At 40.4% G+C, this 18,891-nt stretch overlaps 1 protein-coding gene across 1 annotated transcript in view; it reads left to right on the plus strand.

Moving 5' to 3' along the window:
* Positions 1-16,898, plus strand: part of yap1 (Yes1 associated transcriptional regulator) — a 71,664-nt gene extending 54,766 nt beyond the window's left edge. The window contains exons 5-9 of the mRNA XM_042334073.1: positions 5,691-5,878; positions 9,157-9,249; positions 9,955-10,085; positions 12,815-12,927; positions 13,687-16,898. Coding sequence (XP_042190007.1) covers positions 5,691-5,878; positions 9,157-9,249; positions 9,955-10,085; positions 12,815-12,927; positions 13,687-13,925 — 764 coding nt within the window. The 3' untranslated portion in view covers positions 13,926-16,898. The remainder of the gene's footprint in view (positions 1-5,690; positions 5,879-9,156; positions 9,250-9,954; positions 10,086-12,814; positions 12,928-13,686) is intronic.
* The last annotated feature ends 1,993 nt before the right edge of the window (positions 16,899-18,891 follow it).

The raw sequence follows: 18,891 nt of genomic DNA on the forward strand, positions 1-18,891 counted from the left end.
CTGGGCTTCAAGTCGGCCGAACGTGGGAGTCTTTTATCCTCTACCGTTCTTTTTCCAGAGGTGTGATCACATGCCCACCACTTTTCACGGGGTTGCATGTAAGATCGTGACGCCACGCCCACCCAAATGTATGGAAGGGTAGGTGGGCTGCAAGTGGCAGGCAGGGCATCAATTGGGTTTGGAAAAAGACTTGTCTTGAAAATGGCAGCTGAAATGGCACCTTAATGCTGGTTAAGGTGCTTCATGATGGAAGGTGCTTCTCTTTCACGTAACCCAAATGTGTCATGCTGACCTGTTTCTAGGCAATCTTTGAGTTGTAACCAAGATCTTGTGGATCAGCATCACATAATAATCCTTGCATTTGATAGAGGGACAGAATATACTGTAAAGTGAAATGACTGTATATTTTGTGGGTGAAATACCACTGGGGTTGAATTTCTGCTTTAGAAATGTTTTTCCTCCCGGGGAGCTCGGTGCACCCCTACTTGAGCACTGTTCTTACACTCATCTGTGAAAGCTAAACCATCCATTAAATGTGCTAAGAAGTCATGGGAATGAGCACTTAATGCTGTGTTGATGGAAGAGCAGCCACAATAATCAGCTCATCACAACATAAAGGCCAGTCACATGATGGCAGACAGACAAAGGCTGAATGTGGGAGGTAAAGCAGTTAATGGTGGGTGGGATAGTTAATGTGGGGAACAGCCTGTTCACAATATCCTGAACTCAGGAGGCAACAATCAAGAGTTATGACTGATCAATGGGAGACATACAAGATGCATAATCTATTTGAATTACATTGAATAAGAAGGTGTGTTATTTACACGCAAATGCCTGCTGTGTTGTGTTTAAGCACTAGATAAGTACCTCAGATAGTCTGAGATCAATGGGTTTGTTTTGATAATGCAGCCAGTGACCCTTTTGACCTGGAAAACTCTCGGAGAGGGCAAGCTTGTAACATCTATGGATGCTTGTCTCATTGCAACCCCAAATGCTTTATTTTCCTATCATTAAAAGAGAAGCCGGCCTTTATTTTAAAGGAAGCGAGGTGCAAGTTGGAGGCCTCTTCCCTCTCCCATTGCATAGGACTGAATAGGAAGCCAGCGTTTTGTCCTTCACAACGTAAAGGAAGCCCAGCTGTTTTCCTGATTACACTTTACAGCTGGAAATTTGGACTCTTGTCCTGCCTTTACAGCTGTTCCAAATCCAGCTAGAATTGTTGCATGCTGCCTTCTTGGCATGTGATCAGGACTGCACGCTCCTACAACAACAACAAATTATACTTATATAGTGCTTTCACATCGGGAGGACGTTCCAAGCTACTCGGCAGTCAGGGATTTGAATTTGAGCTGGGGGTTTGGGATCAAGGGGGTGGAGAACAGAGAGGATAGGGGTAGGAGTATGACCGAATGCGCGGTTGAAGAGGAGGGTCTTGAGACGTGCTTTGAAGGAGGGAAGGGAGGGAGAAAGACGAAGGGACTGTGGGGTGGGGTTCCAAAGGGTGGGGGCAGAAAGGCTGATGGTCCAACTGCCATTGTGAGGCAGGTCAGGAGGGGGACATGGAGCAGGCTGGAGCCCGCTGAGTGGAGGGAGCGGACAGATTGATATGGGATCATCAGGTCATGGATGTAGGAAGGGGCAAAGCCATGGAGGGCCTTGAAGGCGAGAATTTTAAACTCTATCCTCTGAGGAATGGGGAGCCAGTGGAGCTGGGCGAGGGTAGGGGGGGACACAAACTACAGAGTTCTGGATGATCTGCAGCTTGTGGAGGGAAGCCCAACAAGCAAGGAGCTGTCGTAATCGAGCCTAGATGTAATAAATGCGTGGATGCCTATCGCACATTGCGAGCTTTACACTGGCACCAGTAGAAGTTGCTTCAAACCGTGGCATATTGAAAGCTAAATTGCATGCTACAGACAAGCACACTGCGCATTTTGGAATTTGATTCCAACTGATGCACTGCAAAATCGTATTGTAAACAGCAAGTTAGTTAACCACCTATGTTTCATTCTGAATGAAAACCAGAAGCGGATACAAAGTATGAAGCTTGCTGTAGCACAACAGTGTACTGTTTGATTTGTCATGTTTCACTCAAGCCTGCATTTCTAGTACCTTTCTGCAAATGCCCACTTTTATTGAATGTTGTGGTTATTCTATCAAGTAGCGTTTTCTCTTAATCATCCGGGGATCGAACATGCACAGAAACCCATCACCTTGCCTAAGAGTCTCGAATCCAAACTACTAAAAGTACAGATATGAAAGGTTTCTATTTGTCTGGTTTGCAGCAACCTCTCTTATGTCAAAATGTCTGAAAAAGTGCATCACAGGATGTTGTTTTGAGGGGGGAAAAGGTAACTCAATATTTTTAGGTGATTGAGGAAAACAATTTGTAAACCACTGTGTCCCACAAGCACTCAAGAGTGGAATCACCAAATTTTCTTCTCAGGGCCCAGACACTGGCAGAAACTCCTTTCCTTTTGGAATAGCACAATGGGATCTTGAATGTCTACCTGAGCAGGCAGACAAAACCTCAGTTTAATATTACAACAAAGGATGATAACCTCTGACAATTCATAGCTTCCCAGTGATGTGCTGAAGTGTTAATTGAGTCTCTGAGCTCAAAGACTCAATGTGAGGCTTAAACCCCAACCTTTTGATTCAAAGGTGATAATCCTAGCAACTGAGCCAGAATCCAACCCCCCATTCACTGCTCTGTCCTGGAAACAAACCAGGTTGGTTGATCCACTATCGCTAGTGTGTTGCAAGAATATTGAATGTTCAGGTTTTGTACTTTCAATTCCCTTGCCAAGCGTGTCACCTTGAAGCCAACTCAGCCCGAAAGAGATACTACTTCCCCTCCCCCTGAGGATAGTCATTAATTGGTCATCAGATAACTCTCATAAATTGCCATGCAGTTAAGTATTGAAGGATATGACTAAGGCTTTATGCCCCCTTGTAGAGAAGGGATTATGTAATAGTCCTGTAAACTCTTCTCTGCGTCACTGTACAATCATTCTGTGTGAGGTGCGGCCAATTCAGGTTTGTTTAATTTAGTTTTTACGTGATAGAACTGTCAGTGCCTACAATAACTAAATTGTGTGGTGGGAAGGAAAGGGAGGTCCTTTTTTCCAGAGTGAAGTGATTGAATAGGAGATGCACACTCGGTGTGATCCGTTTTTATTTCCCTCTGCTGGTAAGAGCTGTCTGACCTATTTATTAAAGCAATATGAGGCTTTTATATATTAAAAAAAACACTGTAGCCGCAGACAATATCTAAAGAATTCAGCTTTCAACTAGCAATTTGTAAAATACAACAAAGTATGGTAAACTTCTCTTAGCTTTTAGAATCAGATTTGTGTTCAACCTGAATCCCTTTTCTCACACGCCATCTCGCTCTCACCAAAGTGACCTCCTTATAGGGATGATAATGAACAACTAGATGGTGATGTTGACTTTTTTTATTGGAAGAGGCGAATGGAACATACAACTGCCTGAAACCTGGGCTATGTTTCACCACTCATTGCTATAAGAAAGAATGATTTCTACTGTGGGGGTTATCTGACCAGAAGGGGCAGAAGCAGGTGCAGGGATAGTGATGTTATCCATACTTGTGTGGCAACACCACGTGCATTGTGTGAGTGACATGGAAAGGTTCTCAGAAGTCTACAAACTTGTTTTACCATAAATATCCGTGTGATGTCTGTCCAATCCCCTCGACCCCAAGCCCTTTGTATATTTCAAATTCATATTTGGTGCCCTAATTTTGGAGCCTCCTAACCCTAACAGTTCATAAACAACAACAACAAATTACACTTGGAAAAGCCCTTCACGTCGGAAAGATGTCCCAGGATGCTGGGATTATAAATAATAATAATAATTCTCACATTTGATATAGCGCCTTTCATGCCAAAAGGCTGTGGATGCTGGATCCATTCACATTTTCAAGATTGAGGTGGATAGATATTTGTTAGGTCAGAGTATCAAGGGATACGGGGCAAGGGCAGGTAATTGGAGTTGGGGTACAAATCAGATACAATTGGATTGAGGTATAGGGGGCTGAATGGCCTACTCCTGTTTCTATGAGGACGTCTCAAATCACTTCACAGGATTCACTGTAAAGTGTAATGATTGCACATAGCAGCTCTGAAGTTAATGACAAATTGTATCTGGGAGATTATTGGCCAGGACTCTTTGTAACTTTAGCAAAGGTCAAACCCTGAATTCTACTTGGAAGATTTTTGGGTAGTTTATTTGCAGCAGATTTAAGGAATGGTTAATCACTGGCACCCCATATAGGTGATGCCTGATTAACAGCTATTTGTTGGTAGAGTAAAAGTGTACAAAGCAACTGGGTGATAACAGCCCATCTTTCAATAACCCTTCCTTCAGGAGAAGAGATGAGGAGATCAAATCTGTTGCCTTTATTTCTTGTCCAGCTTGTGGTCTTGTAATGCTTTCCAGATGGAAAGCTCCAATTGCAAAAGCTGCCATTCAACGGCAAAGCAACAACAATCCTGGTCTGTTGGCTCAGAATCACTTTTCTCCATTATTCTGGAAGAAGGATCAAAGAATTGATTCAAAGCTATTGTAAAAATAACTTAAATGGCCATGGGAAGGTATAATGGTTTATTTAGGAGGGACGTACATTTCAAAATTAAATAACTGTAATATATAGATTGAAAACTTTTCTATCCAGTGGAAAGGGATTGAAATATCATAGTTTTATTTATAAATATATAGAATTGACTATATTTTGCCCACAAATATACAGTAAATTCACTTTACAGTATATTCTGCGAAGTAATTTGAGATGTCTAGAAGACATGCTAGGGTGCTATACCAAATGCAAGGATTATGTCATTATTACTGTAACAAAAAAATCTTAAAAATAATGTTTTTTTTAAACATATGATTTGAGTTTTTGCCTTGCTGGTAAAACTGTTATATTTACCAGGCGAGGTATTCGTATAAGCAGGAGGGTGACCAGAACAACCAAGAAGTGGCTTAACTCACATTTAGTACAGTAAAACTCTCATACGTTTTATCTTCATAAATTATATAATTGCCTAAGGTGTACATTCACCCAAGTCCCATTTAGTTTCCTATCAAAACCATTTCTTTGCACTACTCGTATCAATCACCTCCTAGTGCACTTACTCAGGAGGACAGTTCATGGTGGGTTTAATCTTAATGTATTCAAAGAATCATTTGGTACATGACACAGCCAGAAGACCTTGGCTGTACAGCAGGTGCCTTGGCACCAAGTCTGGTATATATCAGAAGGTCTCTCAATTTGGAAGGTTTTGATAGTGAAAGTGGAATATTCATGGATATTCAGAGACCCCAGAAATTGAGTAAAACCCAGGGGCACATTGGACCAACTACAGCTGTCGGGCAGTTCTGCTGACTATTTTTGTTCAGTTTCAATTGGGAACTTATGATAGTCTTGTTTATTGAGATTTCCTTAGGATTTATTCCTGGCACAGTATAGCTCATAGTGTAACTCAAGCACTCTGGGGCATTACTGTGCGTGAGGACTGCTATATAAATACAAGTTGTTATTGTTGTGAATTCAGAATATCTGTATTGTTTTAATAATGAACTGCAGATTACTTTCTGTTTGGTGACTTTTAACCCATGTTTTGGAAATTTCAGTCTGTTCTAAATTATTCTTTTATTTTCCTTAACAGCAATGGACCAGCAAAGATTGACTCAGAGCGCTCCTGTCAAACCAACCTCCTCCATGGGCCCTCATAGTCCTCACAGTCCACAGGGAGGGGTGATCTCTGGCTCCAACAAACAGCAACAGATGAGGCTTCAGCAGCTTCAGTTTGAGAAGGAGAGACTTCGATTGAAACATCAAGAGCTCCTCCGACAGGTGAGGCCCCGAGTCAATACCACAGGACTGTTTCATTGCTCGTTCAGGGAGTCGGCTTGGCTCAGTTGGGAGCACTCTCGCCTCTGAGTCAGAAACTTGTGGGTTCGCACCCCATGTTGGAACTTTGAGAATCATAGTGTAGGCTGCAACTGTAATGCAGTACTGGGGGAGCACTGTATGGTTGGAAATGATGCCTTTGGATGAGACAGAACCATGGTCATATCTGTGTTTAGATGAACAATAAAGATCCCATTGACACTTCTTGAAATGAGAAGGGAGTTTCTCACAGTATTCTGGACAGCGATCCAATTTCATGGCTATTTGCTGTGTACAAATTAGCTGCCATGTTTGCCATCAAATTACTAGTCTTCAGATCATACCTGAGGTTGAAAACGTGTAGAATGGCAAAACAACAATGTAAATGGTGCCTTACGCTTCAAAGGCTACTCCTGTGAGAAACTGCATGTGTATCCTGCCTCCTCGTGAGGACTCAATACAACCCCCCACACGCCACCTCCCATATGATCTTCTGCAAATACTGCAAATTAGACCCCGGAATTGCTGGAAACTTTGTAGTTTTAAATATTACAAACAAATTATTCACCGAAATATGTGGGTTTCAGATAGTACTACAATACTTCTGTGTACGTGTTCTGCATTATGTTCCGGCCTTCTATTAAGTTTGGGTACTTTACTCTGACTGAAATGTAACCAATCTAGTCAAACATTAGCTTTCAAACAATTCCTTTGTAAGCCACAAGCTGCTGTAGTAGCTGAATTGTTTAATATGATACGACCTGGTTATTTCTGCATATAAAACAGTGCCCAGATTCCCTGCTGGGACTAAACAAATAATCAGTCCTGATCAAGCCTACAAAGAAGATTGGCCTTTTTTTTAACAATTAAGATAAAGTAAACTGGGAGAAACTACTTCCACTGGTCAGGGAGTTAGTGAATAAAGGACATAGTGTAATGTCATTACCAAACGGGGGGGGGGTAGGATAATCTTAATTACAGAGTAAATTGTTAGGATGTGGAATGTTCTACATTGAACGCTGGTTGAGGCAGAATCTACGTTAGCTTTTACGAGAGAGTTACTCGAATATCTAGAAAGGAGAAATGTAAAATGTTGTGGGGCCAAACCAGGAGAATGGCTGAACGGATAGCTCTTTTTGAGAGCCGGCATAGGTTCAATGGGCCATCTTCCCTGTACAGGTCAGGCCAGTTCTGTGCTTTCCATTCTGACAGATTTATAGATTGGATCCAGATTTGAAACAGTGGAGAAGATAGAGTGTATATATGCGTTCTGTCATTGCTCATACGTCTGTCTGTGTTTGATATCATGAGTGTTTTGAATGGCCTGTTTAATCACTGATGTTACGTATGAGATTTATTTTGAGACTGGAAAGGGAAGACGCTGCTTTTGACTGCATTTTTGCTTAATGTGTGTGTTAGCCTGACTCAGTGGTAGCACTCTCACCTCTTGAGTCAGAAGGTTGTGGGTTCAAGCCCCACGTAGGGACTTGGAATCAGAAAGTCTAATCTGACACTTCAATCCAGTGCTGGGGGAAGAGGTGTTGCATTGTCAGAGGTGTCGTGCCTCAGGTGAGATATTAAACAAGGTCTGCCTGTTCAAGTGGACGTTAGAGATCCCGTGGAACTATTTTAAAAGAGAAGGGAGTTTCTCCTGGTGCCCTGGCCAACAAATCCCCCAAATAAAATTGGTCACATGGCTGTTTGTAGGCCATTGCTGTGTCCAAACTGCCTGATGCGCTTCGCCCACAAAATACGGTCAATCGACTTGACAATATATCCTTTGAAACACTTTGAGACGTGATTAGGAGCTATATCAAATGCGAGGATTATTATTATTATAACTAGTCACATGCTGCATTCTCCCATCCCCCATTGTTTAGTGCAAATCAACCTTCTGAAGCTATATTTGTACTTCTGAATTTCACTGTTCATATCTTTCTTCTCTCAGCACGGCCTCTTTTTGTGCAGTTTACATGCTGTGGTTATGCTCCAATCAATTGAAGAATGGTTATCTGTTTAGTAAAATAAACAGTTTTTATATTCTTAGAATGGGACTTCTTTGAAACCATTACCCTATTTTTCAACACTTCAATATATTCCCAGAAGTGTCCTCTTCAGCGAGATCATTGTATTGTTTGAAATAAGCAGGTAGTTTTGTGTCTATGAATGATTTGTGACTCCAGATGGCTGCAGTTCCCCAATCTTGGCATTGCTGTCTGTATTCCTGGAACAATGCTAAGAATTCAGTACTTGTACCTGAAATGGGGATATTTAAAACTAAGTGAGGTTTTGCATGCCTTAAACAGCACCAGTTCTGAATTAGTTTTTTACAGTCCAGATTCAGAAAGTTAATTTTGGAAGGACTTTAATCTTGTTTTTATGATGTAAAAAGCAGATGGACTTTAAAACCGGTGTCTAATCATTTTTTTAATGCATTGCTTTGCATCGCCTTCCCCCGTCCCCCTCCACACACCAAAATAAAGCAACCTTTCTGCTTGGCTTTGTTTCCTTGAAGGGAAAGGATTGTATAGTCTTGACATTTAGCACTTGCGAGGAGATGGAGTGTTTCACTGTAACTGCTTTTAAGTTGGCTCCCCGATCAAGTGATTCTGAGGAAGGAACACTTTACTTCTGCTTTCCAAGTATTAAGTCGTAAAAGTTCTTCTGAGGTGCAATAGGCACAGAGAGAGGTTGAACATTATGGCTTATTTATCGCATGAGTCAAAATTATCACATCATCGATAAATGTCAACCAGGCCAGAAATCAATTTCCACTTTCAGTTTAAAAAAACTATTTCAGTTTCCGATGTGTATATAATCATGGACTCTGGCACTGTGCATCCTGGTTCAGTCAACAACTAATATGGTCATGTCTTTTGTTTATATATACTGTTATGCTCAACATCACAAACTTTCTTACACAGGAAAGCAAGCCCTGCCTCCAAAATTAACCAGAAAACTGGCAGATGCCGCAGGGCTCATACTTAGCAACATAGAAACATTCAGTCCATCAAGATTATTGTATTATTTTATTGGATAAAGGCAGATCTTTTAATCTGATTTGTTTACCATTTCCCCATATCCCTGAATGACTTTACTTCCACAGTATATCTATCTCCCCTTTGTAAGCATCCCAGTCATTTGTGACCTTAGCGAGTGTAGAATTTTAATGCAGTTGAACTTGGACTGATGGAGGGATGACTGCATGGCAGTAAAATCCCATATCTTTCCGTCTTCTTCAGCACGATAAGGAGTGGCTCCCAGGAAGCTGTAGAGCGCATGTTGACGCACCAGTAGATGGCAGACTGGGGTTCAGCATGTATTCTAATGGCAGTGTAAGTGTACCATGACAACAATTACTACTGTGAAATAGAACTGTATATTGAATTACTTTTACTGGGACTGAAGATGCTTATTGAATGTGAAACAAACTATCATTCTCCTCCCCTCCCTCCTCCCCCCCCACCCCCCCCCTCACCCCCCCACCCCCGTGCTCAGTGGCTAAACTCACTACGAGATATGATACTGAGATGTACAGATGCCAAGTTAGTGTTTGGACGATGCAGTATTTGCTAATTTTATTCTGGGTGTCAATGCTGGGTCAGAGGGGAGCATTGTTTGCTGGGCTGATCAGTTCCCAGAACATCCTGGTGGTATTACACATGTGCGTAGGCTGATTGAGGTTACAGTTAAGCTTGGTTGTTGAATAGCCCACAGGATCCAGCTCTTAGCCCATGTTTGCAGCATTTTGCTGAGTTACTGGAAAGCTGCTGCCACTCACTGAACTTGCCTCCAGCATTAGTCACAGCTTCGTGAAAGAAAGGGCGAGAAAGAATAGCGTAACAATGTAAAGCACATTTTATGGATGAGCTGCCAACTATCACTGGTTCCTTTTTACCCATTCATAAAAAAAAGGATGAGGTTGAGCTGTGCCACAGTACGTTTTGTACTGTGGAGAAAGAGCTGTTTATGCCCTTTATGGATTACAAATCTTTGGATTATGTGTGGTTTTAAACTTTAATTCTTCTGCCCGGCCACAGGAAATAGCCTTGCGCAATCAACTACCAACCATGGAGCAAGATGGCGGTTCTCAGAATGTAGTCTCTTCGCCTGCTATGGGCCAGGATGTCAGGACAATGACAACGAACAGTTCAGATCCATTCCTTAACAGGTAGGAGATCAATCTGGAGCCTGTGGTTAACTTGAAAGATTGTATTTATTTACTCATTAGATTTTTGAGAATTAATTTGGAAATAGCCAAATTAAATGTGTCAGTCTGGCTCAGTGGGGAGCACTCTTGCCTCTTGAGTGAGAAGGTTGGGGGTTCAAGCGCCTTGTCAGAGCTTTGAACTCAGTCTAGGGTGGCATTCCATTGCAGCGTTGGGGGTACCCCACATTGTCAGAGATGCCGTCTTTTAGATGAGACATTAAGCCGAGCTTCCATCTCTCTGTTGAAGTGGAAATTAAAGATCCCATGGCACCAATCAAAAACAAAAGGGAGTTTCTCCCGACCAACAATCCCTCTGCTCACTTTTGGTCATTAACTTCACGTTCGTAAGGCATTGCTCAGCGCAAATTGGCTGTGCCATTTACCTACAAAATACATACAGTCACCACAATTTACAGTAATTCTTGTGAAGCGCTTTGCGATTTTTTTCTTAATGTGAAAGGCGTTATATCATATGCAAGGATGATTATTATTATTCTTGCCTTCTCCCTGTCCTCAAATCATTGGTTTTCTTTCATATATGTTTATCGGAGCCAACGAGTGACAATGAGTGGAAAAGAGTTGTCCGTTTATGCCAGCCCAGGTCGAGCAACTCTTCAAAGTTCCAGCTAACGGAAAGCTGATACCAATGTTATACCTTCCCCTATTCTACGGCCACTGTCCAAGATGTAAACTGTCCCAAATGGGGCACATCAACATCAACGGTAACAAATAAAATTCACCTTGTAAACCAATCAGAAGGTTGTGGGACTTGATACCCACAACCTTCTGACTCAAGAGTGCTACCACCTGAAGCAGTCAGTGTAAACTGTCAGCAGATTCCCAAACTCCTGCATTAGTAGGCGAATACAGTGTATCCTCCCTGGCCGTAACCTTACAACCCCAACGTTGTGTCAGAAGTTGGAAAAAGAGTCTTAACAAACACAAAGAGATCCAAAGCTAAAGGGTTGGGCATTTTGTTAAAGGAGCACATGGATTAGTTGTTCTGCCATAGTAACAAAAAGCTATAACAATTCCCAGCACCTAAAGCCTGTGTGGAGGTGGCCATTTTGAGCACTGCTGAAGAAATGCTTGTAAAGATTTCATGAATATCAAAATCCTTTAATGAGAGGACTCTGGAGTCTCCCAAGACCAGGATAACATTTCTTGTCAGCTTCCCATACCCTTTTCTCTGGACACTCACAATACAAAACGCTTGGCTGTCTGCCCAGAGAGTGCATACTCTTCATGGGAGCAAAAGTGCAGGTATTCCCATTTGCTTAAACAGGTAATGGTGATTTATAAATAGGACTAAAATAAGTAGTGTTTGAAATGTCTATTATGCTACAATTCCTCTTATTTTCTGATGGAATAAAACAATCAATGTAGTGTAATTGTACTTTTTGCCACAATATAATTTTTTTTACAGTACTAACAAACGGACTGGAGCCCATAGAAGTGATATGAAAGGATTTGGCTTCAGCCCAACTTGTGATACTCAAGTTCAAATCAAATTCAGGGTGTTGTTTGTTATTTGTGCAGCTTGAGTTAACCTGTTCCTCAGATACAAAACTAAATGGCATGCCCATACATATTAAAAATGTGCTTGGAAGTAAAAGACGGTTTGCATTCATGTCCAGTAAAACTCACAAGTATTATGAGTCAGGACCATAACATCTAATCTGATTTACGCAAAGTCCAAATTGCAGACGATCTGCATAAGTCGTCGAAAATCCGATTTAATTAATAATCTACACTGCGCATGAGTAATTCAATGCAACCTGTAAGTGCGAGAGTAATGGAGGATAGGGGAGCACCATTATGAGTTAGGAGGTGATTAATACGAGGAGTGCAAAGAAATCTAAGTGGTTTTGATAAGAAACTGAATGGGACTCGGGTGAATGTACAACTTAGATGATTGTACAATTTATAAAGATAATACTTATGTGAGTTTTACTGTATTGTATAAAGATTTGAATAAAATCACTGCAGTGTCCTAAAACCTAATTCTGCAGTAGATTCTGGTGTCATTGTGTTCAGTGACATTTGTGTCTTGCAGTTTCTTGGAGGAAAGAAACTGGAAGATTGTTTCTTCTTAAAAACGTTTAAATGAAAATGTCTGCAGATAATCAGATATTAAAAAAGGGGGGAAAATAAACAGCAGATCGTAATAGGGCATTTCTGTAAAACCCACTGAGCAATAATTTCATTTTAGTTTGAACTTTATAGTTTCTGAATATCAAAAGGCGCAACACATTCCTTACTTGAAGGTTCAAAAGACAAGGCTAGAGTTTCACCAACTATTGGTTTCGTGAAATTCATGCTAACTTTCAGCGATGCTGTGCTTATATAAATTAATTGGGTCTAGTTTCCACAGAGCTAACTGATAGGGATAAGCACAAATGGAGCGTGAGAACACGTGGTTGTAAAAATTAGACACTAAAGGCTGCTTGCTTAGAGCCATACAATAGAGTTATTCATACTCAGCTTTACCAGTTTCTGCCGACATATCTGATTTTCCACTAATTGGCTTGGATTCATAGAGCTGTCCAAAGGCTTTGCTGATTAGAAGCCAGAGGGTGTTGTTGGTGGCTGGATTTGGGGATGCATTGTAAAGAAAATTACTTTTCTTAGATTCTCAAAGCATAGAATTTTTTTTCTCCATTTGCTGACCTGCTTTCTTATTCTTTCAGTGGAACATACCATTCCCGGGACGAGAGCACTGACAGTGGACTCGGAATGAGCAGTTATAGTGTACCCAGAACTCCTGATGATTTCCTTAACAGTGTTGAGGAAATGGACACAGGTTTGTAAATATTTCTACATTTTTACTTTCAGGAACCAGTTTTATTATCTTTTTAAAATAATTCCGTTAAATAGTCAATAAATTTACCATCTACAAAGCATAGTTTCAGACTACTGTCCATTGAAATAGATACACGTATAGGATAGCGATTAGCAGACCCAAGACAGAATTTATGAGGAACTTCTTTGTGCAGAGTGCAGTGTGAATGTGGAACTCGCTGCCTGAAGTGGTGTTTGAAACAGTTTAGATGCATTTAAGGGGAAGCTAGAAATACATGAGGGAGAGGGGGATAGAAGGGTATGGGAAAGCATGCGGAGTGGGTGGGTTATGAACACTGGCATGGACTGGTTAGGCTAAATGGCCTGTTTCCCCACTGTACAGTCTATGTAAATCTATGTAGGCAGGCAAGGTAAAGATTTGCCATACACTTATACTGCAGTATGTTCACTGGAACACCCTCTGGAACTCCATCCTGCAGTCCCTCCGCCTCGCCCCCACCCTTGCCTCTTTCGAGACCCATCCCAAGACCCTCCTCTTTGACCGTGCCTTCGATCGCCCTCCTTCTCACCCACCCACCCCCCTAGAGCTCCACCCTCCCCGACCCCCAGCTCGGGTCTGAAACACTGATCATTCAGCGCCTAGGTACATCCTCCCAACTTGAAGGGCGCTATAGAAGTGTAATTTTGTTGTTGTTGCTCTAAACTACATCTTTATTGTGTGGTTGGGTTATTCAAGCTTCTCTTTGATTTGTATTGCCAGGTGAAAGTCTTGGTCCAAATAATATGGCCTCTCAGCAAAACCGTTTCCCAGACTACTTAGAAACTATCCCTGGTACGAACGTGGACCTCGGAACGCTGGAGGGAGAAAGCATGAATGTAGAAGGGGAAGAATTGATGCCAAGCCTGCAGGAGGCACTAAGCTCTGACATCCTCAATGACATGGAGTCTGTCCTCGCTGCCACAAAGCTAGACAAAGAAAGTTTCCTTACATGGCTATAGGGACTTTGATCAAATTAGACTGCCTTTGAATCTGTGAAGGATATGAACACTTGAGACATTTTTCTCACTTCTTGTTCAGGGCTTTAACTGAATTCTATTTCTTCCTCTGATGCAAGATTGAATAGACTCTAAACAGTTATAAATGATTCAGCTGTAAGTTTCACACATTGTAAAGCTGTGATTTGTTTTTTTTAAAAAAACAGCTATACAACATTCGTCTATTTTTTCTATGAAGAGTCAGAGGACATGCCTATTGATTTTTTTNCCTGGTTTTGACCCTTCTGATTTTCATACTTTTTGTATGTACATAGGCTGTTCCGCATGTAACCCTTTCACATATATTTGATCTGCACTGCTCGTGCATTTGAACCTTTTCAAATAGGGTTTGGTTTTCCTGCAATTTTCAAGTCTGTTTCTTCCCTTCCCCCAAAGAACTGAAGCAGATGACTGGTAGTAATTTTCTAGACTGATGACTTTTCCTGAGGAGGAAAATATGCTGTGCTAGCAAACCCGCTCAATGGGGTGTTCTCCGAGACTTAAGACAATTCAGAGCTCTTTGCCTTTAACTTGCAATTAAGTGCCTTCATCCAGTTTTCAAGCTTTGTTGTATCTTGCATCCAAAAATGCTGCCTTTATGGACCTTTTTAGACACAGTCTTCCATTTAACACTATGCACCACCATAACTTGGTTCACTCTACTTTTGATGAACTGTTTGGTAACTGGTAGATTTCACGCAAACAATTCTCCAATTAATTCTGGGAATTGAGTGATTTTAAACTTTTAAACTGTTGGATTCATGTAGTCTTATTTAAATATGAAAAGAATGACAATGTTTTTAATACAGTACTTGTACATGTGTCCTTTATAGACCGATCGATACCTGCTGATTATATTGTTGGACGTGTACGTTTGTTCTGTAGTTTCTGTCAAAATTGCTTTAGTTAAAATTGGAAGTAGTTTTTTTTCATTGCAGTGGATGCGCAGAGGGTTATTTTTTTAACCAGATGTCCTAAAGCATTTTTGGTTTTATACAAACTTAAAGAAAGAATAAGCCTTGAACTTGGTTTGCAGGTTGCAGGGTAAGGGGGGAGGGTAAAGCTTAATTATATTAACTGTTAGATGGTTAGAACAATAGGTAGTGTGAAGAGTACTATATATTACTGTAGTGAATGATTAGGTGGGGTTAAAGGTTCTAAGGACATATATGTATATTATACAAGTAAGAAACTATTAGTTTTAAAAGATGTGATAAATCAGCGGGAGTTTTGTGATCAAAAAGGTCTCCAAAGAGTATTCCCTTTTACGATAAAGTTCATGAACCTATTCTGCCCCATAATTTGTTTTCTAATTATGAGCTGCTGAACAAGTTTATAGGTTTTGACTACAGTGAGTGTAGTTTGATTTTAAACGGTAAAGTTCATGTTACTTCTGCTTTGAGTAATCTTTTTATGTAGGTACTGCTAGACATGCCTGAGGAAGGTTTGTAGCATTTTCCAGTATTGCTAAGTCCTCCTTGGTTTTCCCATTTCTTGCTCACTCCTTGGCGATACTGCTGCTTTCAGATTCCATCCGGGCAAAGAACAAAAGACCTATTTGCCACATCTGCTTTCTGTACATGGGCCACCAAGTTAATAGTCACCGTTTCTCAGGCTACTTTTTTTTTTAAGTTCTTTTGTAATTTTGAGTCCTAGCATTTTATTTATTGAAATTTCTTCATTTGTCACTTAAAGTGTTTGAGCTTTGATTTAGCTTCAAAGGTGACTCCTTGGATAGCTTAGTCAGTTGAGAGTCAGACCCAAGACTACAAGATTCCAGGCTTAAATCTTATTGGATCTACTCAGCTCTTCACCTTTAGAAATTGAACAACATGTATCATCTATAGTTTGGGAAATGAGCAGTCTCACTGGGGTTGAAATTTTGTGGTGAAGACATTGCCAGGCCGGTCTGCAGTAATCCAATGACATGTTAGTGGTTATCCAGCTGAAATGGGTATGTTGACCTTAGCTGAACGAGTACCATGAAACATATTGGTAATCTGATCAATTATTGTTATAGTAATTATTGAAGGATTGAGAAAGTCCTTTTTTTAAAAAAAAAGTAGGGATATTTGTTATTAGAAATGTTATGAATGGACAAATTTGTTTCCAATCATTCACTATGCAGGTTGTGTTTCTCCACGAGGGAAAACAAAGAAAATTTCAACATTCAGTCACCTTTTTTTGAGAAAGCAATACTCAATAATGCACATAAAACTAATTTGACCTTAAAAAGTATCATGTCATAGTGGGGGGGGAGGATATTGCCCCCCCCATTATGTCCCCTGTTCCATGCCTTTAAATGGAAGTGAGAATTTTGTTCTTTATTCCTGCCCTTTTGTCTTTAATGGATGTTAATTGGACTGATTGCATTGTTCTTAGTATACAAGCCACAAAGGAAACAAAATTATTGCTTTCAATGGCTGTGGACAGAGGGCAAGGAAGTGGTTGTAATTACTGTATTTTTAATTTTTAATTTGGTTGGTGACCTACGTTGTTTTACTGGTAGGAGATGAGAACCGATCAGTGTTGGAACTAAAGCAATGCAACAAAATGTTTCAATTTACAAAATATTTTCAAATGTTCTGTGGAATTGTACAGTTTTGCACATGCATAATGAAATCTAACTGAACATGGCTAGCCTTTCGCCTAGACATCTTTATATAGACAGAATGTGCATTAGGTATAAGTAGAACACTGACATTTCGCTGTCTTGTGATAGTGCAGTTAACGTGCAAAATTATTTTATATCAGAAGAGTACTGATAAGTGCACATATACTTGTTCAATTTATATTCAATAATGTTTTTTTAGGTGTACCAGCATGCCAGTATATAGATGCATACAGTAAATCCGGTTACATTTTATTTCTGTATGTAATACTTTGCCACTGGTTCGTGATGGTTCATGTGGTATAAAATATATTCTTTGTGGTAAAGAAATGTTCTCTTTGTTTTCTTGCCTTTCATCAGATGCATCACTGTCTTTTAGTTTGGAGTAGCTTTTCTCCCATGAGTTAGTGTTGGTGTGAAGAATACCAGTAGGACAGAATAGTTAATAAAGTCCACTGAGAACAAACTTTACAGAAGAAATAAAAGCAAACTGTATGTGCTGAAAATCCAAAGGGATGTTTGGAAGCGACTCCACAATCTCCAATCGCTTGAACTTTCCCTTTTGACATTTCACTCTGGGGTTTATGGATTTCATATTAGAAAGATAAGAGTATGAATACAGCCACGGGCAACAGAATTTGATCAATACTTAGCATCAGTAATTTCACTGTATTGTCAGCTCTCTCTGTCTTGGACACTCAGAACTAACATCTCAGGGTAAATCTATGCTAACAATAATAATACTTGCATTTGACCCAGTATCTTACCAATGTTGAAACATTACAGAAAACTCTTGTGAAGTGCTTTGAAAAGTGACATTGTATTTCTAGACAAATACGGCAGCCAATTTGTATACAGCATTGACCCGCAAATACCCAGGAGGTCTGTCTGTGCAAGTGGAAGCCACACAATGTTGGCACCACATTCTGCACCTCACTCTGTGTAACTGGTCTAGTGTTTGCCTCTGTTCTTGTATGCGCTCTGTTTCTGATCAATGCCACTTGTTTCAGAGCAGGCAAGTCAGGTGCTCTTAAGGCTCCTCTCCAAGATATGCTCCATTTGTACTTGACAAAACCCGTTTCCTTTAATGGAAACAGATGATTTAATGTCCTTTCGAGTATTTGGGAATAATGTGTGAAAATGGAGATGCAAAGAGTTGACTATTTAACAAAACATTAGTATAATCCTTGTTAACTTTTTTAAATGAAGCGTGGAATTGTTTATGTAAAGACTATACTGTATTTACAGATCTTACACCCCACCCCCAGTCTCAAGCACACCAGACAAGGCTTCGCTGTTGGCACCTTGCTGACCTTCAGAGGTATCAACATTGCCTTCATTCAACTCTTGAATCCTAGAGTGAAATGTTTGGCTGTAGCCGAATGTTTGGCAGTGCCCACTATTAATGCACATTTTTTTATACCACAAATAATTCTCCTCTTTGCCTTTAGCATAACTGGTCTTTTAATTGTTTAAATTGCATTGTTTTTTTCCAATTCCTAAAGAAAATGAATGTGATAATTCGGCAAATCTCTTGTCAACTCATATGTCCAATACTTCAATAATGGTGAGGGACTTAACCACCTCAGTAAGATCAATTCCTTCTGGGCTTACTGAGTTTGTTAAACTGCCTGCTTCAGCATCTGTCTGCCTCCTACTGAAGTTATCCAGTAAGAGAGGTGAGTACATTCACTTTCAAAGCACCAGTGTCTCTAGAAGGACCATGGCTACTGACCTGCCCATCACAAGGGACTTCATTGACTACACACACTGCCATGCACAGATAAATATTACTTTCAAATATTGGCAATATAGTTATTGTTTTTCGAAGTGTGAGCCCTCAACTTCCAAAACAGTTACAGCATAGTCATAGATGCATCTCAGACGTAGTCCTTCCCTGAAGGCTGAAGTATGGGAACTAATGCTAATTTGTTCTTACTTTGTTAATTATTACAAATTTAAACCTATATTTCTATATAGGTTTAAATCCATATACGTGGATTAGGGTTAGAGTTAGGGTTAAGAGACATTGATTCAGCTGTTTGCACTTCTGCTAAAATTGTGATTGAGTGAAAAAACATTCCACGAGCAGATGAGGGTATTTCAGAACCGATCATATAGAACCATTTCTATGTTCTGCAAAACAGACAGGTTTTTAAGCAATCGGCATTCACCTGCTTCTTTCCTTCAGTGAATGAATAGCAGGAATGCAGTCTCCAAATGTCACATCTCTCATTACCTGAGGGGTGGATTGGATTTTACAAGCTTAGGTTGTCTCCTCATCACCTGTCTTTAGTGGGAACCCAAAACTCGATTGTC

Source organism: Callorhinchus milii, unplaced genomic scaffold, assembly GCF_018977255.1.
Source record: "Callorhinchus milii isolate IMCB2004 unplaced genomic scaffold, IMCB_Cmil_1.0 Scaffold4, whole genome shotgun sequence".
In the NCBI taxonomy this organism is placed as follows: Eukaryota; Metazoa; Chordata; class Chondrichthyes; order Chimaeriformes; family Callorhinchidae; genus Callorhinchus; species Callorhinchus milii.